Source organism: Lithobates pipiens, unplaced genomic scaffold, assembly GCF_037356315.1.
Source record: "Lithobates pipiens isolate NorthernLeopardFrog02 unplaced genomic scaffold, aLitPip1_a1.2 Scaffold_10, whole genome shotgun sequence".
Classification (NCBI taxonomy): Eukaryota; Metazoa; Chordata; class Amphibia; order Anura; family Ranidae; genus Lithobates; species Lithobates pipiens.
The window spans coordinates 168,389,000-168,416,771 of NW_027507686.1; the positions used below are offsets into that span (position 1 = coordinate 168,389,000).

General features: G+C 42.0%; 1 protein-coding gene across 1 annotated transcript in view; it reads left to right on the forward strand.

Moving 5' to 3' along the window:
- Nucleotides 1–27,772, forward strand: part of ATG2A (autophagy related 2A) — a 209,251-nt gene that overhangs the window by 66,781 nt on the left and 114,698 nt on the right. The window contains exons 12-22 of the mRNA XM_077459540.1: nt 454–610; nt 1,624–1,707; nt 1,879–2,043; nt 5,064–5,307; nt 10,612–10,714; nt 15,012–15,174; nt 15,321–15,463; nt 16,276–16,418; nt 18,689–18,834; nt 18,942–19,092; nt 24,461–24,654. Coding sequence (XP_077315666.1) covers nt 454–610; nt 1,624–1,707; nt 1,879–2,043; nt 5,064–5,307; nt 10,612–10,714; nt 15,012–15,174; nt 15,321–15,463; nt 16,276–16,418; nt 18,689–18,834; nt 18,942–19,092; nt 24,461–24,654 — 1,693 coding nt within the window. The remainder of the gene's footprint in view (nt 1–453; nt 611–1,623; nt 1,708–1,878; nt 2,044–5,063; nt 5,308–10,611; nt 10,715–15,011; nt 15,175–15,320; nt 15,464–16,275; nt 16,419–18,688; nt 18,835–18,941; nt 19,093–24,460; nt 24,655–27,772) is intronic.

Here is a 27,772-nt window from a genome sequence, read left to right on the forward strand (position 1 = left end):
TATACTAGGGCCAATTTTGGACATACGCCAATTAACCTACCAGCATGTCTTTGGAGTGTAGGAGGAAACCAGAGTACCTGGTGGAAACCCATGCAGGTACAGGGAGAACATGCAAACTCCAGGCACAGGCAGGTAGTGTTGTGGTTGGGATTCGAACCAGCGACCCTTTTTTTTTTACTGCTAGTTGAGAGTGCAAACCACTACACCCCTGTGCCGCCCCATTATGACCATCGTGCTTACATAAAGCAGAATAAGGGCTCATGTCAGCAGGCATTGGTTTTCTGCATTTTGAACGCACCTCAAATGCAGGTCAGCAAAATCTCATTGACTTTCATGAAGTAATACACAACAGTTTAGAAGCTGCATTTGACCTGCTATGCTGGGTTTCATTTTGGATACAGCATTTCCTATTATAAAAACAAATAGAACTTTTTATTTTTTTTTCATTTGTAGGACTACAGCTTTAGCAGTCCAGATAGTATGTGAGCAGAAGACTGGTAAAGGTATACAGCACAGTACTGTGGACCTCAGTTGTGGAATGCTGGAGATTTCGGAATGCCTTTGGCCAGACTATCCTTTCAACAAGATGAAGCATCCCGAGTATACCGAGGTATACGTCCCTTCCTTTTTTTTTTTTTTTCTTCTTTTTTTTTATGAATGCTAATTATGGATTTAGCACTGAATGTGGTTTTATATCATATAAAATGGCTGTTTATAAGAAAAAAAAAAAACAGATAAATGTCTGACATGGGTATGGGTGTATATGACAGTGCTTGCACATCTGCAAACTTTACCCAACTGGGTATATATACCTTTAAAGGTATATTCACACCAGGTGTGGTGGGAGAACATTGTCCAGCTATTCCAGTGCAGTCCCACCACATGGAGAAATCAAATATATGCCCAATTCAGACCACTGTGTTGCGGTGGTGTGTGGGCACGGTGCAGAGAGAAAAAGTTCTGCCTGTAGCACAGTGCGAAGCAGTCCACTGCGGCTGGAAACTGAATTCTGAGATGCCTGTGTAACATCTCAATAAAGTTTGTTAAGAAAAAAAAAGAGTTCCTGAGCTCAGCGCATCATCGATGCGCTGAGCTCAGTTGGATTGCACTGCACATCAGCCATCACACTGCAGTGACTGGTATGAACAGGGCCTGAAGGAGATTTAACTCTGCATGACAATAATCAGATTTGAAAGATTTTGCCATACAAAGTGAGTATCAGTAATGTGCAGAGGAACACCATTACACTTGTATTGTACCTTGGCCTGCCCCCAGCACTCCCTGCAAGTCCTCAATCCGGCGAGATATTGGCCACTGTGCCACTTGTCTTCTGGGCCAGGCCTGCACATGCACTGTATGTTCTCTATTCAATCCTATAGTGCATTCATTCTCCATGCTCTGCCAAGGTATGATAAGTGCAACTACGCCACTACCTACCACCACGTATCTGAACCTGTTACACAAAATCCTGCTGTTGATGCCAGATGAAGATCACTTCATCACATTGTCTTCCTATATTTTCTAATCTGACACCCACCTGTACTGTATTTTTACAGTACTGTTAATGAATCAGATTACAGTAGATACTGGATTGTATTGCCTTTTTTTTTTTTTCTATTTCAGCTTATGATGTTCCATAGTCCAGCATCCTCTTCGCGGCCTTGTGCCCAGTTGCATTACAAGCGGATTCACAGGACACCGTCTAGAGTAAGTATCATTTGCCCTTTCTTTTATTAGAGTGTATGTTTTTGCGTTTTTCTCACCCTCTTGCTTTTAAGTCTATCTCGTAATTCCTAATTTTTTAATGTTCTATAAGTTCTGATTCTTCCATCACTCCTTGCTTATTTAACCTCCTGTATTCTTTATTACCCCTTTCAGAGTAGTCGTAAGAAACAACCAATTAAAGTCAGTGCAGAAATCAGGGTGGAACTGGAAGACTTTCAGTCTGATCTGGACCTAGGTCTCATAGACCGTTTGGGATCCCTCTTTCAGCATGGAGCCCCAAAACCTGCAAGCTCTCCTGGACATTTCGACTTACGCTTGGTAACAATCCTTCCTTCATACTCAGAAAACTGTTTACACATTTGGGCACAGTTTTCTTTACATTTTTGTCTGTCTTTAAAGCTAAACTGCAGGCAGTCAGCCAAATACACAGGTAAAATACATTTGAGAGCTGTTTTACCTGCCAAAGAAATTGTATTTTTGCCAGTTCTGAGATTTAGAGAACTCCACATCACAACCCTGTCGGGCAAGGCAGTAGATCTGATTTTTCTGCAAATGAGTAACACTTACAGGTCTCCTCTCCACCCACAGGTTGAGGCTACAGGAAAGGAGATTTAACCTTAGATTGCAGAAAGGGGAAAAAATGTGGAACTCTCTTTGCCAGGCAGTGGCACTAACTGAAAATGTTGACAACTTCAAAAACTTTTAGATGTTTTCCTCAGAATGCAAAATACAAGGCTATGGGAACTGTGAAACAATTTCTTTCTTTTTTTTTAACCCGGATCTCTCCATAAAGAGGACCTGTCATCCTTATTTCTATTACAAGGGATGTTTATATTCCTTGTAATAGGAATAAAAGTGACCAAAAAAAATTATAAAATTAAAAGGACAGTGTAAAAATATAAAAAGTCAAATAAATAATATAAATAAAGGCATTTAAAATGTCACCTATGAAAATTTTTCCAAAAGTACCGTAGTTTGTCGCCATTCCATGAGTGTGCACAATTTTAAAGCTTGACATGTTAGGGAAATTCCCCGTTCTGCGCCTCCTCACTACAAACGCGGGCACGCTCCCGCGGCATGCGCCTGCTATCCTGCTCTTATGGACTGACGTACAGGTATGCCGGCGAGCCATTCTGCCGATGTATATCGGCATGAGCCAGTCGGCAAGTTGTTAAAATGTTTTCTTTCCCCAAAAAATTGCGTTTGCAAAATCGCTGTGCAAATACCTAATGACATAAAAAATTGGAGCAATCGCAATTTTTTTCTCTTGGGTCTCTGCTAAAAAAAAGTATAATGTTTGGAGGTTATAAGCAATTTTCTAGCAAAAAATATAGATTCAAACTTGTAAACTGAAAGGGCCAGAAAAAGCCTGGACGACAAGTGATTGTAAACTATTAACTTGTAAAACAAGCCATTTAGTTTAAACTAGTAATAAGAGGCAAAACATTTTTGTACAGATTAAAAAAAAAAACATAAATACCTTTTTTCCCTTTTTTCATAAATGATCACATTTGTTCTCGACTGCATAAAAGCTGGGGGGGGAAGAGAAACAGCAGGACACTGAACTTCCCAGTGACAGGCTGTGCGGAGGGGGGTGTTAGGACAAGAGCAGGCTGAGTTCCCAGCATAGTTAGAGAACAGACCATGTTGTGATCTCCTGCTAAGTGTGGTCAGTTTTTAATACCAAAGCAGGATGACAGGAACACCAGGGATTTCACACAAAGGAAGCAATACAAATTGCTTTTTCATACAAGTACATGGCACAGCAGGTTGATATCAGGAATATGAACCTGATAACCTGTAAATAATGTTAAAGGTCTGCCTAATGGAGTATTTTGGGTTCTATAGTATTATTTGGGATTTTATGGGCATGTGGCGTTTTAAGGTATCTATTTGGTTGACACATCCAATTTTTATACTTTACCAAAAACCTGGGTATAATATTGTGTTTGTTTGCATTAAAATTCATTTTACTATATTTCTTAACGATAAGGGCCCCAGCCAAGCCAAGTGTCCACCAAAATGGCTAGGGGGCAAATGGACTATCTCAGTACAGTACACTAAAGATCAACTTTGGTATGACGCCAATCATGTAAAAAGATATACAAAAGTTTATTATTATACAATACATGACAAAAGATCAATAATGATTAAAAAGTGGTGATGTTCCATGTGTATCACGACGTGATTGAAGAAAATCACAATGGGATAGTTGATCACGGACGATGTTTCTTTCTAGTAGTTTTACGGATTAGGCCCCTTTATCAGGAAAAGTATCTGCAATATAATTAGCACATGATCAAAAAACAATGCATTTAATCACATACGTAAAAAAAATATACAGTGTTAAGTTGATCTTTAGTGTACTGTACCGAGATAGTCCATTTGCCCCCTAGCCCTTTTGGTGCGCACCTGGCTGGGGACCAGGCTCCCCCCCCCCCTTATCTTTAACACATTTTTGGATGATGGTACTATTTTTAATGGTTTTCCGTTATATATATTTTTTTTGTTTGGAGAGGCCCTCTCAAATTCATTACTATATTTCTTCCTGAAAATATTTGTTTGATAGGATTCAAATCTAGGCTTCTTTAAAAATGCATATTTTGACGTGTGCAAAGAAATTAAAAACAATTCCCTGCTAGACAAGTGGTTAAAGCCGACTTCTGGCATTTTTTTTACATAGTTTCGTTGGTTCAGCTTGGACTAATGCAACTATGCATATACCTTACCTGTGGGGTCTCTTTGGAAGCTGGAAATCAGTGTAGCAGACAGCGCTACTCAAGTGATCTGCGCTGGCTTCTGGGCACAGTGCCGAGTGGCTGCCCTATTGCATTCTGGACTTAGAGGTCAGCAGCTCAGCATGGACACCATTCGGAGGATGCTTTGCGTTTTTGCAAATAATGCAAAGCATTCTCTGATTGAACGAGGTGGGGAGGTGATTGCTCTGGAGGCTAGCCGTTCTATACGGAACGGCAAGCTGTGATCACTTTTGTGAAGAAGCGCCTGCTATTGATGTAGGGTTGCATCAAACTGATGGTGCCTTTTCTTTTGATCTTGACAGGTGCTTCTTCAGGAATACAGTGGCCCAGGAAAGTAATGTTACTGTGACCAAACAGCAATTTTGAAGGAGGGAACTTGCTTCCAGCTTTTTAGAGAAACTGTAGCAGATCTCTAGGGGCTGCTCTAGAAATTTGTTATATTTCACAAGCTGGCATCAGTATCTGATTTAAAGAAAAATAAAAGGATGGTTGACTGAGCGTATGTTCTCCTCAACCTCCTAAACTGGGTTACATCATCTGTCTTCATCATCCGTCCCTTTCTCATGCTTGTTTTCTCAGAGTGATAGCAACCCAACTCCTGAAGAGGACATGGAGATCCATGTGATGGCTTCCAAAGCACATATACATCTTCAGTTCCCAGTACCTGACTTGAGGCCGGTCTCTGAACGTCGTCCTTGGAAAGAAAAGGCAATGAGGAAAGAACGCCTTGAGATGGAAGTGACTGATCTGGAAATTAAAACACACCGTAGAAGTAGTACAGAGGAGCCCAGCAAAATCGAAATTACTTTCAGTGACTTACATGGTAAGGACTTGTTTTCAAAAAAAGAAAAAGGAAGGTACAAAATATACAAGTTCCAATACATAGCCATGTCCATATAATCAGAATACATGAGAAAATTTTTCATTCAGAGATGCGTACTCAATACTAATATGAGCAGACATCAGCAAAACACAAAATATGATTATGACAGAAATATACCTCCCAGTCTAGCAAACATTTTTAAAGTTTTAACCCATAAGAAATGGAGATAAACCAACAAAAAGAAAAACATACAGGTGTAATTACCCCAACAAGGGGTCCTTTTCACCCCTGTTCCACTCTTCCCAGGGATTCTTCAGACGACTGATTCACCCTCCAGAGTTGCAGTAGAATCTTCCCAAACCTTCATTTGTTTTTTGGGGACACTATGAACTTCATACGTCATCCCATAAAGTGGAAGATCAATAATAACTAATCTCTGTCACAGCCCCAAGGTTAACCGATTGCCGATCAGACCATACCAAAAAAAGGTTACAGCGTGGTCGGATAAATCTGAAACGGCGTACTATAACGTCCTCCCAGAATTGCGCCCTCTGGAATGTCTGTGACAGTCAGGTCTCCCAGACCCGATGTGTCATGGATCCGGGGTAAAGGCCCCTTTACCACGTGATCACACTGTCCAGTGATGGAGTGATCCCTTGTATACAAACTGGAGCATGCCTGGTTCGACTCCACACACCGATCGGAACAGTGTGTAAGGAGAGGAGGGAGCCAATGCAGCAGTGCCGTGTGCCCACATAGCTGATCTGTGCTCATCCACCTCTGGCTCATACATCCACATTCATGCTCATCCATGCTCCATCCCTGGCTCATCCATCCACATTCACGTTCATCCATGCTCATCCATCCCTATTAATGCCCATCCATGCTCATCCATCTCCATCCATGGCTCATCCGTGCCACACGAGGCCCCGCCCGTGCCACCCCGGGCCCCGCCCGTGCCACACCGGGCCCCGCCCGTGCCACATCAGTGGTCGTCCGTGCCACATCCGTAATTTTTGCAGAGGGGTGGGACGGGGGTTCAGTGGTGGGACAGTTGAGTGGGGAGTGGGGGGGTTCAGTGGAGGGCCAAATGAGAAGTGGGTCACACTGTTGGGGCAGCAGGGGGGTACAGCGGTGGGACAGATGTGAAAGGAGGTAAATCGGTGGAACACGTGAGCCGGAGGTTACCGTTGCTGGGCAAAAGAGCAGGGGGTACAGAGGTGGGGCAGAGGAGAAACGAGGTACATTGGTGGAACAGATGAGCTGGGGGATACAGAGGTGAGACAGAGGAGAAAGGAGGTATATCGGTGGAACCACATGAGCAGGGGGTTACAGTGGTGGGGCTGTAGAGCAGGGGGAACAGAGGTGGGACAGATGTGCAGGAGGTAGAGTGGTAGGGCAGATGAGCAGATAAGTTCAGTGTTATAAAAGATGAGAAGTTGGTTCAGTGGTGAGACAGAAGAGCATGGGGATATGACAGTGGAGCAGATGTGCAGGGAGGTACAGTGGGGCAGATGAGAAAGCGGGAACATTGGTGAGGCAGATGAGCAGGGGATCACAGTGATGGGACAGAAGAGCAGGGTGGTACAGAGGTGGGGCAGATGTGCAGGGGGGTTACAATCATCTGAGGTGTGAAGATGCATGGATTGGGGCTGATCTGAGGTGTGAGAGTTGCTCCTTTTCGTGATTGAGAGTATGAAGACATTTTTTGTTATAAAATCGGCACACTCAATTTCTTTTGAAAACATTTTTCGGCACACTGTTCTCAAAAGGTTGCCTACCCCTGGCATACACCTTCAAGAAATGTCAAAAGAAATGGCTCAGGGAATAGAATCTGTGAGCTGGAAAGAAATTAACAAATAAAATGTTCTGTGGGAAGGTGTTATATCCGATTAGAATTCTCAACAGAAACAATGTAACAAAAATGAATCAAAATAAAAACTGCAACAATAGTGTCAAGCATTGAAACAAATCCCGGAGGTTTAGTTTGCTTTAGAACTAGTCCCAAATCACTGTAAATGGCTAAATCAAGCCTGTTTCCACAGATTCAGGCTTGGGAAACTGGTATCTGCAGAAGTGTAAACAAAGAGAGAGTGGCATCAAGTAGCCATATAGTGTAGTAAGTTACTTTATTAAATATACAGATCGAGAGCCGAAACAGGAGCTCCTATCCAGACTGGCCAAATTGAGTCAATATCAAGGAGGGAAGACTTGAAACAATTGAGAAATGCATTACCTGCACATGATTCAAGCTCCAGTAGCTTTCGGCTTTCTGCCATCTCTAGTGGTTTCCTGCAGCAGAGGAGTTTCTTCCATCCTATCTAACTCTGCCAATCATTCCACCAATGGTCTGGACTGTGCCACTCAGCGAGATGCCCTAAACCTTGTACACTTGTAAGTGCATATTTTTTGCTTTTATCTAAACAAACATACTACACTATATGGCTACCTTGCGCCTTTCTCTCTTTTTTTTAAACTGTGTTCATCCTCTAGTAAACTTTGGTAATGGCATAGAGCATAGCAGGCCAGCAGAGTCTGGTGATCAGAGTTGCTTGCATTGAATTGCGCTAACTGCCTGTTAATATACTATAAGGGTTAATGTACACGGGACATTTTAAAACCTCCCCTGAACGATTTAACTTCACAGATAGTTAACACGTTTACATGCGATTACAAGCTGTTACAGGCGGTTCAAATGCCATTGAATGCATTTTTTTGCTTTCCAAAAAATGGTTCTAAACTCAACTGCCTAGAAATGATTATAAACGACCCTGTGTCCATGTATTGATAAGATAACATAGAGGAGAATTCATTGGCAGCTGAAAAAAATGCCCAACTGCTCCTAAACATCCGTTTACCAGCAGCAGTGTACATAGGCTTCATGTACACTTGAACTACTTTGACTGCTGGCTGTGGGAAAATGCAAAACGTGGCAAAAGCGTGCCTTGATTTTACTGCAATTTTGCGGCTGGTGGTCAAAACATTCCTATCCTGAACATAGAAGAATTGCGTTCAGGATAGGAACCTCCCCTATCCACGACAGCTCCTAAACTATCCTAAAAGCCTATCTGCTTTTGTGGAGTTGAGTTTAGGAGCTTTGGCAAAAGAAACGCCAAAAGCTCCTAAACTAAAGTTTAGGAGCTTCTAGTGTACAGGGAGCCTAAGACTTAATTTACACTACATCTTCTAAACTTGAATTTAGGACCCTTTGGTGGTGGTTTTTTTTTGTTTTTGTTTTTTGTGCCAAAGCTCCTAAAATCAACTGTGTAGACCTCTCTGCTGCCTTCGACACAGTTGATCACCTGTTCCTACTCAGCAAACTACACTCCCTTGGCCTCTGTGATTCTGCTTTATCCTGGTTCGCCTCCTACCTATTTCAGCGCACTTTCAGTGTCACTTACAACTCAATCTTCCTCTCTCTCTTGGGGTACCCCAAGGCTCTGTCCTTGGGCCCCTCCTATTCTCGCTCTATTCCACTTCCCTGGGCCAGTTAATAAACTCCCATGGCTTCGAATACCACCTCTACGCCGAAGACACCCAGATCTATATCTCTACTCCTCAACTCACCCCCTCGATCTCTTGGATCTCAAACTTACTGAATGACATCTCGGTATGGATCTCACACCGCTTTCTCAAACTCAGTCTTTCTAAAACTGAGCTTGTAATATTTCCTCCTTCCTGGTCCCCCCCCCCCCCCCATGACCAATAAGATCAACAGCACAACCACTGGTCCCTCCACACATGCCAGGGTGCTGGGTGTAATTGACTCTGACCTCTCCTTCAGCCCCCGTATCCAATCACTGGCTAAATCCTGCCGCCTTGGCTCCACAATATCTCCAGAATTTGAAACTTCCTGACACCACAAAGCAACTTATTCACTCCTTGATTATTTCCCACCTTGACTACTGCAACTCTGTCCTCTCTCCTTAATGGCCTACCCTTACACAGGCCCCCCCCCCCCCCCCCCCTTCAGTCTATTATGAATGCTGCTGCTAGACTAATACTCACTAAACGATCCATGACTGCTGCTCCACTCTGCCAATCCTTTCACTGGCTTCCACTACCCCAGTGTATAAAATTCAAAATTCTAAACGCAACACACAAGGCCATTCACATCGTCCCCTCCGCTTCTCCCAGAACCTCCTTCCCTCTAGCTCCCTTGTTACCTCCTCTCAGGCTCATCTTCGGGACTTCTCCAGAGCCTCTCCCATCCTCTGGAATTCTCTGCCCTGCTATATCTGATCAGCCCCTAACCTGTCCACCTTTAGGAGATCCCTGAAAACTCACTTATTCAGGGAAACCTATCCCACATCCACCTAACAACCCCATCAAATCATTCCCTGCATCTATTTCTTTATGTACAACCAGCCCCTCTTTAGAATGTAAGCTCTATGAGTAGGGCCCCTTCTGTATTGAACGGTACTGTAATTGTGCTGTCCTCCTTCTACATTGTAAAGCGCTGCGTAAACTGTTGGCACTATATAAATTGTTAATAATAATAATAATAATAAAAATGTACACATAAGCTTTTACCAGAGTTTAGGAGCTGTTAGGGATGCTTCAACCTCCCTCTCCTGAAAATGGAAGAATCACATTCAGAATAGGAAAGTTTTGACCGCCAGCTGCAAAATGTGGCAAAATAGCGCTCAAAGTAGGCTATGTGTACACGTAGCCTTAGTCAGGCCAGCAAGGGAGTGCATATTTAAAGTGGTATTAAACCCAAAAGCAAACATTTACTATATTGCAACTTACTAATTTTTCTTTGTGATGGATACATTACTTTTCTTCTTTCGGCTTTCTTTTTTCTATTTCCATCTGGCCAGTAAATGTGCAGTTTTTTTTTCAAAAGAACAAGCTCTCTTGTAGATGTACAGTATCAGCTATAGGGATGAGTCAAACTGTTCAAAACTGGCAGGAGTACATACAATGATCAGTTGTATTTATCTAAAACCTTTATTCCCCCTTTAACCTTTATAACAGGAAAATGATTGCTGTGACTGCTTATGAAGTGTGAGCTGGAGTTTGGCTTTGCTATTTTGATATATTTAAATCTGCTAGTATTAACGCTAACAGTGCTTCTGTCCAAATGTGGCCCCTGTGTTCTTTCTAGCATAGGGGCACTATTAAAAGGAAATGCAGCCACCACATTGAATGATTGGTAAACTGGGATATATTACCTTTTTGTTTTTTGCTTTAATACCTCTAAAAGTTCCACAGGTCTTTGCCATTGATGCATATGATGTGAGAAGTATAACATGATAATCTCAAATTGCATACAAATTTGTCCTATTTTATTTTTTTCAGGTGTGTATACTGATGGGGAAGATCTGCGTGTTCCTTGTATAAAGATCAGTAAAGGATTAGACCCCATGGCCAAAGCCACTGGAAAGAAATTTGTCTTTCCCAGGTTAGTTGTGGATGTATCTATGCGTGTATAAATTCTGATTTTGTCATTGCATTTTTGCAACGGCTATGAGAGAGATGCTCATTTTCACTAAGATCACCACACTACTAGACATATTTTCGACTTCTCTTTCCAATAAGGTGATGTTATTTCCTAGCACACAGAAAAATATTGTTTTTTGCCGTTTAGGAAAAACCACGCACTTGAGAATGTTTTGCTTATAGAAAATTTGACACTTAAGCAATTCTTCTCCCCTGTAAATATGCAGACGTGCCTAGATGAAAATGTCTCAAGTATGCAAGATGGCTCAAGCTAGTTTGTATATTTTCCAGATATTAGGCAAATGAGCAGATTTTTAAGCATGCAAGACACAAATGAACTTATCCGCAAATTAAAGTTGAACATCTGGGAAATGTGATAATGTTGAAAAATTTGTAATGGGTAATAGTCATTTTCAAAGGTGACAAAATATATAAAAATCTGCAGCTTGAGATTTTTTTCCCCTTTAAAGTGGAATTAAACTCCACTTGTGAACTTTTACCTACAGGAAGATGACCAGAGCAGCAGTGAAGGGTACAAAGACGGGTACCAACGTAGTGAGTACATTAGGGCAGACACTAAAGTAAACCAAAATGTTTACAGTTCCTGTTATGACAAAGTCCACAAAGGAAACTATGGGGCCAAAATTATAAGTCCGGGTAAGAGCAAACAGGGTGTAGAGCATCAGGATATAATTGGCAATAACAGACAAGAGATGTGTGAAGAGGACTGAGCGGTGAACAGTAGGGAAAGAGCCAGAGGGCAGTAAGACGGGGCAGGTACCCTCTCCCGAGAAAAGAAAGAGAGCCGGAATGGGGTTGGACTCACTGTAGTGGGGAGAATTAGTTCAGATATGCGTCTTTTTTTGAAGGGCCTCCAGGTATCTTCAGTATTACGCAGAATGACTGAGGTCCTCCATATTTCTAAGATATTTTACCAAGGAGAATCACCGAGTCAGCGTGGGAGGGTTTCATTTTTCGGATTCAAATATTTTATTAAATCGAGCATCATAATATCCATCACATGAAACATAACAGCCATCATCAATTAGGAACGCTTCCACGCAGGGAGTGGCACATTAACAAGTGCCATTAACATATCAAAACAAACACAATAGGCCAATCAGCATATGGACAAACCTCTTCTGTCAAATGATGGCTTTTATTAACCTAGAGTAGAAGTAGAAAAAGAGCAGATGTTCTGGTAGCCCACCCCAGCCATTGCCCAGGGGAAACTAGGACCAAGGGAAATCAGTAAAATATCCAGCAATGTGCTGATAAACAAGATAAAAAGGTAGAGGGGGTCATGTTGTTTTTTTTTTTTTTTTTTTTTTTTTAATTCAATGAGTTAAATCAATTATAGATGCTTATTTAAAAAATAGCAAGGAATTGGCTATCCACAAACCACGGGAAATGTCCTTCTAACTACTTAATCACTAGGTCACTAGGGTCTCAAACAAACATACCAATTGTCTAACGAGATTGATGGAGCCTTTGTCATCTTACCAGCATACTCAAAGGCAACAACCTTTTCACCCCTTTCTCTGTATCCTTTGACATGAAACGGGAAAAGGTGGATATGCCTTGAAGCCTTCAAAATAGGTAATGCTGGTATTGGTGAGGGTTTTCTGTTGGAGGCTTACTCATTCCTGAGCATTGAAAAGCAGTTTAGGACCAGGCAACTTGAAATCGGAAGAACAAAATATGATGATATTCTCTGAATTCTTTTCCTAATCTTAACTGTTGTTCTGCTCTAACTGGAACTTTACTGCCACCTCTTGGTACCACCAAAAGAGGGCTTTCTGCCCCCTCATTTTTACCTCCATGGGCTTTGTTTCTTCATACTTTCCACCTACTCTATATTTTTACCCATTATTCCATCTATTTTAGATTTTTCTTCTAGCCCTTTTAGCGATATAAGTCTTGTGGTTGCGGGGGGGTTTACACACGCTCTCCACAAGCTGTCGGCTTTCTAATGAAAGTGATCCGGCAGCTATACAGACAGACAGCTGATTGTTTTTCCTGTGATCCCTGGAGTGTAGGCTATTCTCTAACCCCCATGCTTAACCAGATCTGCTGTCCCACCTGTGGGCCTAAGACCTGCATGGGTGGAGGAGAGGGAGACCAGTGAAGATCCACAGATTTCTCCTAACTATAATGAAGCTGAAAGCATTGTGGAAAAACATTCCCAAATTCTGTTGTCACTTTGGGCCAGGAAGGAAGATAATGGGTCACGATGTGCCCTCTATTAGCTTCAGTGGAGGGCGGGTGAGACATCAAAGGTCTAAAAGATACCTGATTTCTCATTAAAGAGAACTTGTCTTAAAATATGTCATACAGAGGACTTTTTGTCCCATATGTGATCTAAAAAAATGTTTTATAGGGGATGTTTTTATCTTGTATGTGATATAAATAAAACGTTATTGAAAGCATTTAAAACCTCCCCGTAAAACTATTGGGCGAGCCTACATATGAACACGTCCCTTGCGATACACATGCATATCGCGGCGCATGCCATTTATGGAAGCAAACATTTAAGGCCCATTATTCACAATGAAAAACAAAGGGCAACCACCCCAACCTATAACTGGCCTATGCAAGGAGCACATGGAACACATTTACAAAATATGCGTAAGTTGCAGGGCTACTTCACGACACCCCTGTGTTCTGCAGTCCTAACGCTATGAATTTTGAGAGTCTCCAAAGTTGGAGCACATATATAATAATGGATAGATCAAGGGCAAGTATGGCTGGAGGGAGCCCACCCATTCATAAAAGTATAGGAATGCACTGGACACCCAGCAACTGCACAGTGGCAGTGAAGGTATCCCGTGCAACCATTCACCAATTAACCAATAGTACAAACAAATGGAAACCACCCAGCCTATCACTGGCCTTTGCAGCAAGGAGCACATGGAAGGGCGACGCATGTCAAAAAACAACAAAGTAACATTTGCAGCTCACTTACCAGCCAGCCTGCAACAAACTGGGTTTTCCTGTCTAACAGTTCATGTTAAAACCAGGGGTTTAGTTTGCTCATATTTAAAAATATGTGGGTAAGCTGCAGGGCCACCTCACGTCACCCTAGTGTACTGCATTCCTAACTCTCTACATTTTGAAAGTGTCCAAAGTTGGAGTATATGTATAATAATGGATCGATTAAGGGCTGGTATGCCTGGAGGGAGCCCAACCTCTTCTTAAAGGTATAGGTACGCATTGGAATCCAGCAATAGCACAATGGTAGCCAAAGTACCCAGTTTGTCCCCTCACCAGTTCACCAACAGTACAAACAAATGGCAACCACCCCCAACCTGTAACTGGACTCGTGGTTAACTCTAAACTAATGATCTGTAGGGGCTTTTAAAGCCTTGCTTATGGAAAATATAGGGTAGTGAAGTTCATCATCACTATTGGTGCAGAGAAATACAAAGCTTCACATGTTTGGTATCTATTTACCTGCACAACCTCATCTTTTAGATGTTACCAAAAAATGTGTCCCCCTTTTGCATTTGTGTTCCCCTTTTTACTGAAATGTTGTGCTTGATAAACCATTGTGAAAATACTGTGTGACATAAAAAACTAGCACTATTTTCCTCTACAGTGTGTCTGCATTCGAAAAATCTATAATGCTTGGGGGTTTTGAAGAATATTCGGGCCTAAAATGATTTTTTTAAACGTGTGCAAAAAAAACCACAAAACCAGCTCGGGCTGTGAAAAGGTTAAAGGGGGGTCATGTCTGTCAAAGTTTGACTAAGCTTGGTTGCACCTCTGGAGTTGGAGCTCCACAAGTTGGATTTGGCCAGAGATCTGAAGGCTACCAAAAAGCTTTTCCCTTCTCAGGTCTGATGCTCTCTTTGTAGTATAGTGGTCTCCAAGAACACTGCCCGTTTGTAGTCTTGGCCTAATTTGCAGTCAGTCAAAAAGTACTTCTACATTTTGCATATGCAATCTCTGGACATTCAGTCATGCTTTTAGCAAGTTCTATAGGTTTTACTTTTCATCTGAATCCTAGTTTAGTACAGGGTTTACCAAAACAGAGGCCTCTGCTGCATCTTAATTATTTTTTTTTTAACTACCTATTTTTTGTGACTGCTGTGGCATGTCAATGGATGTCTACTGTGATTGAGTGCACACTAAGAAAAGCGGTTATCTTTGTATAATTTTTTTTTTTTTATTCACCCTCATTTTTCTTATCTTGTCTCGTTCTGTGTTCTCATTTTGTCAATACAGCAATAGCTCACAAAAACCTGTTTACTTTTTAGCATCTTAGTCACTATACGTCCTGAAACCAAAAGCTGTCCATGGGACTTAGGCCAGGACAAGGTTGATGACCTTGATCTTTCATCTGTGGAAAGTCCTTGTGAATTAAAACAGCCCGAGCCCTCCCCTTTCTCCTCTAAGCGGACAATGTTTGAAACGGAAGAGGTAAGCCCGAACCAAGAAATGCATTTTTGCTCAAAATGAACTGGTGAAATTTCTCTTTCTGCTTCTTTCACTCTCTCTCTCTTTTTTTTCATCTTGTCTTCTTGCTTTCATCTTCATTTGTACCACATATGGCTTCTGACTTTCAGATGGTAATCCCTGCTGATCCAGAGGAGATGGCAGACTTCCAGCAAGTGACACTAGCATCCTCCCAATATACACTTGAGGTGACTCTTCCCCGTGCTCACATATTCCTTCCCAGCAAAGATGTGTATGAAAACCTATACAACAGGTACCGAATCTATAGTCTTACCTTAAAGTGATTGTAAGTAAGGATGAACTGCGTGTTTGCAACTAGTATGTGCAGAGCCCGCCAGGAAGTCGGCACTGTATAGCGCTAATCACAGGCAGTGACATTCCTCAATCTCGGCAGCCGCACATTGGGAAAATGTCTCACTGCCTGTGATTAGCACTGTGCAGTGCTGACTTCCTGGCAGACTCTTCACATGCTAGTTGCGAACATGCCTGAGCTCATCCTTAATTGTAAGTCTTGTTTTTTTTTTTGCTTTTAAAAATAACAAAAATGTTATACTCACCTACTTTGTGCAGTGTATTTGCACAGAGCAGCCCAGATCCTCCTCTTCTCAGGTCCCTCTTTGGTGCTTATGGCCCCTCCCTCTTGTTGAGTGCCCCCACAGCAAGCAGCTTGCTGATGGGCACCTAAGCCAAGTCACAGCTCCGAGTGTCCATTCTGATATGGAACCGTGTCCCGGCCCTGCCCCCTTTCTCTCCTGATTGGCTGACTCATTTTAAATTTGACAGCAGCGGGAGCTAATGGTGGCACTGCTGTGTCTCAGCCATTGAGGAGGAGTGTCCCGGGCAGCTGAGACACTCATGCAACATCGCTGGAAAGAGCGGAACCTCAAGGCAGTATTAGGGGGGCTGAGGGGGTCTGCTGCACACAGAGGGTTGTTTATCTTAATGCATAGTATGCATTAAGATAAAAAACCTTCGGCCTTTACAATCGCTTTAATTTTAGGTTTATGGATTCTGTACATACTGTGCTTCTTCCTTTATTAAAATAACTACTGTTTTTATGCTCAGGCTGTGCAATGATCTTCTGATGTGGGAACCTATGACCTTGTTTGATGTGCCCATGACTGATTCCTTGTTTGCTAATGAGACACTTTCCAGATCTGGGTATCAGCCAGACACATTTCGCATGTGCAAATCTGCTTTTAGACTGGGTGAGTTTGTGGTCTTCCTGTGTAATATGGCCACCTAAAGTTCAAAACATCCCCCATTTGCTCCTTATCCTACCACCCAATCCCCTTCTGCACCAGTCCCTTTCCCTGTCCTCTCTCCCCTCCTTCCTTTTTTTCCCCCCTCCCACTATTTCCCTACCTTTTGCCTTTGGCCACCCTTGGCTTCTTCCTTTTACTTTCATACCTTTAGTCTAGGGCAGTGATGGCGAACCTTGGCACCCCAGATGTTTTGAAACTACATTTACCACGATGCTCATGCACTCTGCAATGTAGTTGAGCATCATGGGAAATAGTTTCAAAACATCTGAGGTGCCAAGGTTCGCCATCACTGGTCTAGGGTCATTTGACCACTGGTCTACCATCTCTTTATTCAAAATATGTCCTTTCAAGCATGGCAGAGTCTGTTGACCATTTTTTTTTAAGGGAGAATTTGGCAGGGACAAAAGTTCATTTCTATTTTTATTTGATTTTATTATTATTATTTAGGATTTGTATAGCACCAACAGTTTGTGCAGCGCTTGTGGGGGGGGGCGGGGGGGGGGGGGGGTTGGGATAGTACAATTACAATACAGTTCAATAAAAAGGGGCAGAAGGGCCTTGCTTACAATTTAAAGGGAGGGGGAGGTGATAAAAAAGGTGATAGCTGCTGTGGGGGATGATCTTATGGAGATGACTCTGGTACACTTCTTGGGTGGCTGTGGGATAGGCTTCTCTTAATGAATAAATCTAGATGAACCTATTTTCATCTATTTGAATAAACTGCCAGCAAGCCTATTTGAAAGTATTTGTGGGTTATTGCACCTGTCAGTAATCTTTTCTCAGTCCAGCCTCTGAGCGCTGTCGGTCACTTCCATTTCCAGTTTATCAGCATTTTGATCCCATGCTACTGGACAGCAGTGCGGTTTAGCTGGCGCCATACCACACCATTGGGTGTTGTTCATTCATCAGCGCCTGGAACTTTTTTTTTTATTATTCTCTGAATAAATTTCGTTTTCAGGAATCGCCTAAAGATGGACAGGGTAGGGGCTGACTCGACATACTGGGGTAGTGAGCTTCAGCTTCAAGCTTCAGTTGTGTTTAGCATTTTGAATTTTATACAGTGGGGTAGTGGAAGCCAGTGAAGGAATTGGCAGAGAGGAGCAGCTGTCACTGATCGGTTAGTAAGGTGTAGGAGTCTAGCAGCAGAATTCATAATAGACTGAAAGGGAGATAGCCTGTGTAAGGGTAGGCCGGTGAGAAGAGCGTTGCTGTAGTTGAGGCGGGAAATAACCAAGGATGGAATTGGTTGTTTTGTGGTGTCGTTAGTCAGGAAGGGGCGAATTCTGGAAATGTTGGGGAGGTTAAGGTAGCAAGATGTAGACAGTGATTGGGTGTGGGAGCTGAAGGAGAAGTCATAGTCTAGGATTACACCCAGCACCCTGGCATGTGTGGAGGGACCAATGGTTGTGCTGTTGATCTTAATGGTAAAGTCTTGGGGAGGAGATTAGGGAGGAGGAAATATTACAAGCTCCATTTTAGAAAGATTGAGTTTGAGGAAGTGGTTTTACATCCATACTGATATTTCACTCAGTAAGTTTTTGATGCATGAGGTGATTGAGGGGGTGAGTTGAGGAGTGGAGGGATAGATCTGGGTGTTGTCAGCATAAAGGTGGTATTGGAAGCTATGAGAGGTTATCAGCTGGCCCAGGGAAGAGGGTATAGAGAGAATAGGAGGGACCAAGGACAGAGCCTTGGGCTACCCCAACAGAAAGAGGAAGGGGAGCAGAGGCGATGGTATTGAATGTGACACTGAAAGTGCGTTAAGATAGGTAGAAGAACCAGTAAAAAGCAGTCACGGCGGCCAAGGGAGTGGAGTTTGTTGAGGAGAAGCAGGTGGTCAACTGTGACAAAGGCAGCAGAAAGGTCCAATAGTATAAGTATGAAATACTGGCCGTTGGTTTTAGCAGTTAGTAGGTTGTTGGTGAGTTTTAGTAGGGCAGTTTCAGTGGAATGTTGTGGGCGGAAGCCGGACGGTAGGAGATCGAGAAGATGGTTGTCGGTGAGGTAGCAACTCATACGATCATTATGTTATAAGTAGTGGCATAACATTTCTTTGTATGCACTATTGTTACCGTATCCCCTCCATGTACCTTTTGTATGACCACCAAAGTATGATAGGTTTTGATTTTTTACAGTTATACATATTTTGCTAAAAGACAAAATAAAAATGTATAACATTCTTCTAATCTAAATGCCCATTTCTTACCTGACAGACTCTGATTCAGAGGATGAAGACTCCCATTTCTACTCAGTGGATGCCATTTCCAAGTCTAGGAAAGTCAACCAAGAAGGTCTCAGTTTTTTTTCTGCTTCTATCAACATTTTGCGAGGGCGCATCACAGCTTGGACGGAATCCAAGGTTTTATTTGATTTCTTAGTCTTGTACCTGCGTTTATTCTCTGTCAGGACCTCCTCTAATGTGTCTTTGCCTGCTGATTTTTTTTTCTGTTGTCTACCATGAGACAGAGTGATGGAAGCAAGAAGCTGGATGGTCAGCATGGTGAGGTAGTTCTGGATGTAGAAAATGGCCGTATCTTCAGTGTCTCCAAGCACAAAGGAAGAGTGGATCTTAGCTATCTATGTATTGAGTCTGACACCATATCACTTTTTCATAAAGGTATTATTCCTGGTAAACGGGTGTGTATTGGAGAGTAGTAATATGAACTGTTGAATTAACCATGACATTGTATTGTGGCAACAGGATTATTATGTTGAAGCTTTATTTTAGAAGCATTAGAGCTACCATGATGCAGTTGTTCATTTCATAATGGTAAAAGGCAGCTTGTGGTCACAAGAAGTTTAAAAAAAAGGCCTCTTAAGGGCATTCTGCGTGGAGCAGGGTAACAGTCTTGGGATTGGTTTCCTGTACGTTCATATGTATAACCTCTCCACCAGTTACCTATTTGTTATGTATGCCTTGAGCCCCAGACAGAAAGAGTTTTAAACTGCCCTTGCACACAGAAGAGACTATGGGAGATTAGCAAGCAATCTAACCCCGAGGTACCTGTAGGGTGACCTTGGGCATAATAATGAGCTGTCCGGTGTTCAGACTAGGATCCGAACCCACATGTGTGAGCTCGCCAGGATGCTGTCGCCTGTATGGGCCAATTGTCTGCGGACAGGGCATTCCTCGCCCTGTAGCCGCACGTATGCAAGGGACATATATACACTATATATTACCAAAAGTATTGGGATGCCTGCCTTTACACGCACATAAAGTTTAATGGCATCCCAGTCTTAGTCCGTAGGGTTCAATAATGAGTTGGCTCACCCTTTGCAGCTATAACAGCTTCAACTCTTCTGGAAAGGCTGTCCACAAGGTTTACGAGTGTGTCAAGAGGAATGTTTGACCATTCTTTCAGAAGCTTATTTTGTGAAGCTAGGCGCTGATGTTGATGAGAAGGCCTGGCTCGCAGTCTCCGCTCTAGTTCATCCCAAATGTGTTCTATCGGGTTGAGATCAGGACTCTTTGCAGGCCAGTCAAGTTCCTCCACCCCATGCTCATCCATGTCTTTATGGACCTTGATTTGTGAACTGGTGCACAGTCATGTTGGAAAGGAAGGAGCCATCCCCAAACTGTTCCCACAAAGTTGGGAGCATGAAATTGTCCAAAATGTTTTGGTATGCTGACACCTTAAGAGTTCCCTTCACTGGAACTAAGGGTTGGAAGTCCAACCCCTGAAATACAACCCAACATATAATCCCCCTCCACCAAATGATATGGACCAGTGCACAAAGCAAGGTCCATAAAGGCATGGATGAGCGAGTTTGGGGTGCAGGAACTTGACTGACCTGCACAGAGTCCTGACCTCAACACAATAGAACACCTTTGGGATGAATTAGAATAAAAACTGCGAGCCAGGCCTTCTAGTCCAACATCATTGCCTGACCTCACAAATGTGCTTCTGGAAGAATGGTCAAACATTCCCATAGACACACTCCTAAACCTTCCCAGGAGAGTTGAAGCTGTTATAGCTGCAAAGGGTGGGCCAACTCAATATTGAACCCTACGGATTAAGACTGGGATTCCATTAAAGTTCATGTGCGTGTGAGACTGGGTTACACTATTGCAAATTGGATGTGTTTTTTTCGCATCTAACTTGCAATAGCAGGAGATTTTGTCCGACTCTATGGAGCCAGTTCACATATCTCTGCAGCAGGGCCAGTGCGTTTTTTTGCTCTTTCAGGTCTGAATTAAGCCCAAGATTTGGGCTGAAATCAGTCCTGAAACGGTGAACCAGAACGCACTGGACCCCTGCTGTGAGATGGATGTGGCGGTGGTGTGAACCCAGCCTAAAGGCAGGTGCCCCAATGCTTTTGGTAATATAATGTATGTGTGACCATACAAGAATGTAACAGATGATTGTCCTGTAGCAGCCACAGCTTCCTGGTGGGCTCGTACACATGGGTTTGGATCCTAGTTCACATACGCCTGAGTTGAGAACTAATTATTATTATACAGGTTTCATATAGCGCCAACAGTTTGTGCAGCACTTTTTAACATGAGGGCAGACAGAGGGCCTTGCTCCTTAGAGCATACAATCTAAGAGGGAATGACCACAGAAAAGGAGTAGTGTGTTCTCAGTTCAAGAATACAGGAGACACTTTAGAAACACATTTTATGCTTTCATAAACCCTACCAAGCATTATCATAAAATGGCTGCATTCCTGCGAGTGCCAGATACATTCAAACATTTGTCATCATTTTCTTTATTATCCATTGAGAGACAAAGAAAGCCTGAAATGTTAGACTTACGCTGCCACCTATAGGAGGATTCAACACTGGTATAAGAAAAATTAAATAAACTGTGTATGCCAGTGTAAAATAACCACTCCTACTACCAGTGTGCTAGTTTGCTAGGATTTCTTTTTCTTTAAAATGTATTTTTCAATCGAGACTCTTCTCTACATTGCTGCTGGAGGTTTCCTATCTGATCAGCAGTTACCCTGCATGATCGTCCTCAGCCTGCCTTTTGGACTGTTCACATCTGGACCCCACTGGGCTAGACATTGGGGGGGGGGGGGGCTGGCCTTAAATTGCTGGATTCCACATGGGATGCTTTCATGACCTTATTCTGGTAAAGCACTTTCTGGGTACAGAACCACTGACATTGTCTCTGTGCTTGCCCTGTCTCTGATTATTCACTTAGTGAAGGCTGGCTGGGCACTGCAAGTTCTTTCAGTTTTGGTGGTTGCTGGATGCCATTGTTCCTAGTTTCCTGCTTTACGGCTCTAAGGGGCTCTAAGGGGTTAATGCTGTGTGACTTAGCATTGGCATCATTTGCAGGATGAAGTATCACAAGTGCACTGCAAGGTCTCTTGTCAGACTGCAAGGTCTCTTTCTTGTCACACAGCACTAAACAAAGCATCTTCCTGCTGCTGTTACAAAAAGACACATGGAACTTTGACTTTCGATCTAATCTTGCTGCTCACCCACAATGAATTTGGATACCTCCAGCCATTATTGACCCTCACCTTCTATCAGCTCATACCCTGAGCTTTAGCTTTTGCATAATAAAATGGGAGGTGGTACTTCTGGTACATGACCTGTGATGTAATCCACGCCATCCATCCGGCAAGCTCGGATCGCTGCTGGAGATGCCTGGGAGACAGGGGAACATTGTATCACATATACTGGGAATGTCCACTGATAGTACCCTACTGGAAGTCAGTGCGTCAACTCCTGACTCACCTCTTAGAGAGGGATGTCCCCCTCACCCCTAAATTTTTCCTGCTAGGGCTGTCGCCCCTGAAAATCCCGGCCCCACAGGGGAAACTGGTCAGGCACACTCTCACGGCAGCTCGCTGCCTAGTGGCATTGAACTGGAAGCGCCGGACCCCTCCACTGGAGGGAGCGCTGTATGCTAGGATTAGGGAGGTAGAGACAATGGAGAAGATGACAGCGAGGATGCAGGACCGCCTGGACGCACACAACCTGATTTGGGAACTGTGGCACCGCCGAGAGGATCCTAGTAATCCAAACCCAGGTATTGGCTGATGTTGGTTGAGCCTGCCATCTCCCACCCTCCCTCTCTCCCCCCCCCCCTTTTTTCTTTTCCCCTTTTTTCTCTCTCTCCCTCTTTCTCTTACTTTCTTCTCTCATCTATCTCTGTCCATGGGTATCCTCCAGGGACCCATGCGACCGCTTATTATGCCGGCAGGATGATACGTTTGACTGTGGTTGCATAGGTTGTATATATATATCCTGCGCTGGACATTCTTGAGAAGTGTATACTAGAACATGGTCTGCGGATAGATAGTGACACAGTACTTGAAAAATTAGCTGATCCATGTATTTTCCATTTGAAAGTTTTGTATTGTTGATTGGAAGCACTTCAACTGTATGTCGAATATCTTTCAATAAAACATTATTGATAAAAAAAATGGGAGGTGGTTGGGCAGTCTTCTGTATCTGGTTCCCCCAGCTAATGTGCTGGAATGCCTACTGACGGTGCTAACATTTGCAGCCCAGAGTCATGTTGTCTCAATCTGTCCCACAATCTGTTGTAGCTGGAGCCTCTGCCCTGTCATCTAAAGTTTTTGCTACAGTTATGCAGGATTTAATGACCCAAGTTACCCAATTATTTCCTGAATTTGATTGCTGAGGCCAATAAGACTTTCCCATGCCCTTTCCCTAAGATGGTTTGTCTGATTTACGTGTGATCTTAATGACTTTTGGGCCTGCTGAGATTTTATCTGATTTGGAGTTGCTCAAATGCTTGTTGAAAAATCTTTCGCTGGAGTTGCCACAATCCACTGCCATTACGCAAAATGTAAAGGAGACTGTTTGGGCTCTTATTGTTGCAGTGCACACCATTTTACATCTAGAGGATCAGCCTGTTGCTACTTGTTCTATCAGTGCTGTTTTCAGCCTCAGATCATATACAGTCCCTAGAGCAATAAAGATCAGCCCTCTGCACTTGCTTTACAAACTGTTTCTATATAATGATTGGAAGTGTCCTGGTAGACTGTTCACTTCCCCTATGAGCTTGCTAGCTTTGTATCTGGTACAGATTTTATTGATAAGTGATCCATCTCTTCTGTGGATTAAGCTGTGTCTTACATTGCAACTACTATCCCTAGGGAGGATCAACTGCTTTTAAGGACCCTACAGATAAACATTTATAGGTCCTTTCCAGATCTCTGTTCTCACTGGCAGGTCTCGCCAGTCTTTTGGCTGTGATTTTACTTGGGTCAGATGTCTGTCTGGGTGAAAGCTCTTAAAAGTCTGCCAAATCCTTGGACAAGTCTTCCCTGTAAGGGGGAAAAGTATGCCCCCACTTTCCAGTGTTTGGAGATGTCCATTACATTTTTGAGGAGGCTTGCGCATCATGCATTTCCCAGATGCTTGGGTGTGGGTGGTGACGCCCAAGAGTTACAATCTTGAGTTTTATTTGCTATTCCCCCTAGCATTCTCCTTTCCAAAATTTGTGTTTCCTCAGACTGGCTCTCTTTGGGATTCTGGACCAAGTTGTCTTGACTCTGCCACACCTGATGCCAGCTTAGGATTTATGGTACTTCAGAAAGTGCTTTTAGCTGCAGGCAATCCCCAGTTCCCTGTTGTATTTTTTTGAACCTGTTAGCGATTTGTTTGCTTTGTTACTCAACCTTCAGTTGAACTGCGCTTGGGCATTCTGAAAGACTTCCTTTTTACCTCAATAGACAACATAAGATTTTTGTTTTCTCTCTAAAATCATGTTCGTTGTGTCCATTGGGGACACAGGGTCCACCCATTTGTGTTTATGATCATGCTTCTTATACTGCTTTGCTGCATAACTGTTGCATGCTGGTAGCAGGAGAGAGGTTATCCTGGGCTGTCCTATAGCCTTTTTGTTAGTATCTAATCCTTTTATAGATAGCAGTATAACATGAAGGTGAAAAACTTCCTGTGTCCCCCCAAGGGACTTCAGCATTTATTTTTTTAGATGTGTACAGAGATCATATTTTTTGTGTTATTCACTTTGTGACTTTATCTTTACATTTAGCTACTGTAGAGGACTACCTAGCACCAAGTAGTTTAGAAATACCTACATTTGTACCGCCTGAAAACCTGAACCCCACGATCTATATCTCAGAAGAGGGTGTTTCTGCACAGTTACCATCAAGCAGAAAAGAAAAGAACTTGAAGATGCTCTCTCTGGCTGTCCGTATTGACTTAAACCTTGTGAAAAACGTCAAGGTATGGCAAAAAATGTACAGTGGTTGGTGAAATTAACATCTTCTATGATATATAGAAGGATACCGGTATCTGATTTTGCTTTCAGTAATGTTGTCGAAGTTTTATTATTTTCAATCAAACCAGTTTTCAGAAATTTTCAAAAAATTGCAGCACTTTGTATCTTGCTCCTTTCTCATTCTCCAGTGTTATGGCATTGATTTTTTAGAACACATTACACTTTCATACTGTTATTAGATCTAGCATTGGCCTGATTTTCATTGCAGTTATAATGTCCAATTGGATATTAGGAATAGTGTATGTAATACTGCGGCATTGAGGGTCTCTACTGTGTCTATAGAATCTATAAAACATACTGTAAAGGTTAATGCATGTATTACACTATATACGTCAGATGGCCAAATATTTTTGGATATCTAACTATCAAACGCACAATATGGCCAAAAGTATGTGGACTTCTTTCAATATTAAGTTCATGTATTTCTAGTGAATGTTACAGCATACAAAGACATTTTTGACAATTGCAGACTCCCAACCTAGCTGTAACCATCGGGGAAGACCCTATTCTATTCCCACATGATTTGACTTGTGGATAAAGCAATTTTCATAAAGAAATGGTTTATGAGTTTATGAAGTTGGTGTAGAGACTATGTCCATAACCTTCAGATACCGAGCATAACAACCTAGGATAAGTACCATACACATATACTCCACCGACAAGCAAAGAATTGGGGCATATAAATAATGCACATTATGAGGAATCATTGCAAACTTGTACCTATCAAGTCTTCAATAAATTGCAAATAAAAGGTATAGGCATATAATCAGAGGTGTATGGCTATTCTTTCCTAGCTGATTTATTGGGAACATATATTTAACACGTAAAAAAATGGGAACCTGCAAATAGATAATAAAATAAGTCTGTTCGCAGATGACATAGTGCTTATAGTGTCTGATCCTATTTCATCTCTCCCGAATCTCCAAAATATACTAACGACATTTGGAGCAGCATCATATTATAAAATCAATGAAACTAAGTCCAATATTTTAGACCTAGGATTAGATAACACAACCAGGCAGTTATTGTCTAATAAATACCCCTACCACTGGAAAGACGAGGGGATTTCTTACTTAGGAATCACTCTCACTAACAAAACAAAACAGTTATTTAAAACAAATTTTTTACCATTTAAGAAACATTTTGAAACAGATCTGACAACACTTAGTAAATTCGAATTTACATGGGCTGGTCGCCTGGCAGCTTTCAAAATGATGACCTTACCAAAATTATTATATCAACTCAGGTCCCTTCCAATATGTATCCCTAAATACTACTTTAAATCCTTACAAAGCAGTTTGGGAAAATATCTATGGAATGGCAAAAAATCCCGTTGCGCATACCATATACTAATTAAACATAGAAATATAGGTGGTGCGACCGTACCTGATCTACAGGATTATTATGACGCAACTCTTTTGACCCAATTGCAAGAATGGTTCTTGCCTACTCCTAAAACTTTATGGGGACAAATTGAGAAAGACATCACACGACAGCCTAATATGCAATTCTGGTTACTTAGTAGGAAAATTAAGTCCACAATTACAGCTCAATACCCACCAACGGTGAAAGCGACGCTACACTCTTGGCAGAGAATCATCACATACAAATGGGATAAAACTCCAATCACGGTGTTAAACCCTCCTCTAACAATTATACCAACATTAATTCCTGGCGTACAAATACACGACTGGAATTTGGGTGGGGATATCAAACTTGGTTCCTTCTTCCAACAGGGCTCATTAAAGTCTTTTTCTCAGTTAAGTAATGAATTACAGCTTCCGAATTCTGAGCGATCTACATATATTCAAATAGAAAAGTGTCTGCTACACAATCCACAACTCAGAGCTTCAATCCCGGTTAAAATATGGTCTTTCCTCAATAACCATGCCACCTCACAGAAAGGAGTAGCTACAATATACCCAATTATAGGGGAAAAAACATACCCAGCAAACTACCTTCCTTCCTTAAATGGGAACAAGATTTGGGGCAAGACTTTTCAATTAAACAATGGATGGCTTCCCTACGAAGCATATATAGGGCCACTGCATGTGTTACACTATGGGAACTGGCACAAAAAATTGTTCAAAGACAATACCTGACTCCACATATCCTAGCAAAATTCAAGGGGAACTCGTCACCTAATTGCTGGAGAAATTGTACCCAATTGGGGACCCTATTTCATATTATGTGGGACTGCCCAAGCTTACATAACTACTGGCAGGCAATCTCCCATTTACTCACTTCCGTAACAGGTATTGTCCTTCAACTTTCACCAGAACTAGCCATTCTGAATATGAATTTACATACGATTCCCAAACAATATCGTAAAGTAGTAACACATATACTTTTAGCTGCGAGACTATCCATAACTAGAAAATGGAAAACTGACTCTCTTCCTACTATGACAGAAGTTATAGAATTAACCCAACTCCACCACTCCTATGAATTGTTATTTCCTAATGACAAATCCCTATATATTAAGGAACAACAACTATGGGAACCTTGGAGTACATGGTACAAAAATTATACTTCCACAATTTAGATAATGCTGATTCTTTAATCATATAGAAGAAAGAACTCCTGTGCGTTTTTAATATTTTTTTTTTGGATGGCTTTAAAAATAATTTCATAGCAAAGTGACAAATATATCACATATTTGTTTATCTGAATTGAGCTGCGGAGTAAGAATAGATCTTTATTTTCCTTCATAAAAGATAACTACTGTGTTTGAATTTCCTTTAGGATGTTGGCCTAGGTACTCCAAGACACAGATAGATCCCTGTGAGGGGTGTCTTGGGGTCCAGAAGTGGCCATTATCCATATCGCTATTTATAAATCTTACAATAATTATATTACAGACTTTATTATACAAATTTTAAGAGACTTACTCTTGTTTAAGTCCCTTTATGACTATGAATATTAGATACTTAGGAATACTACTTTATTCTTTATTGTGGATTATTTGTTTCTATGCTATATTATGCTGAGAAAACCCTGTCACTACATTATACTGTGTTATGTTACTTTTATTACTATATATTATTTTATTTTTTGTTTTGT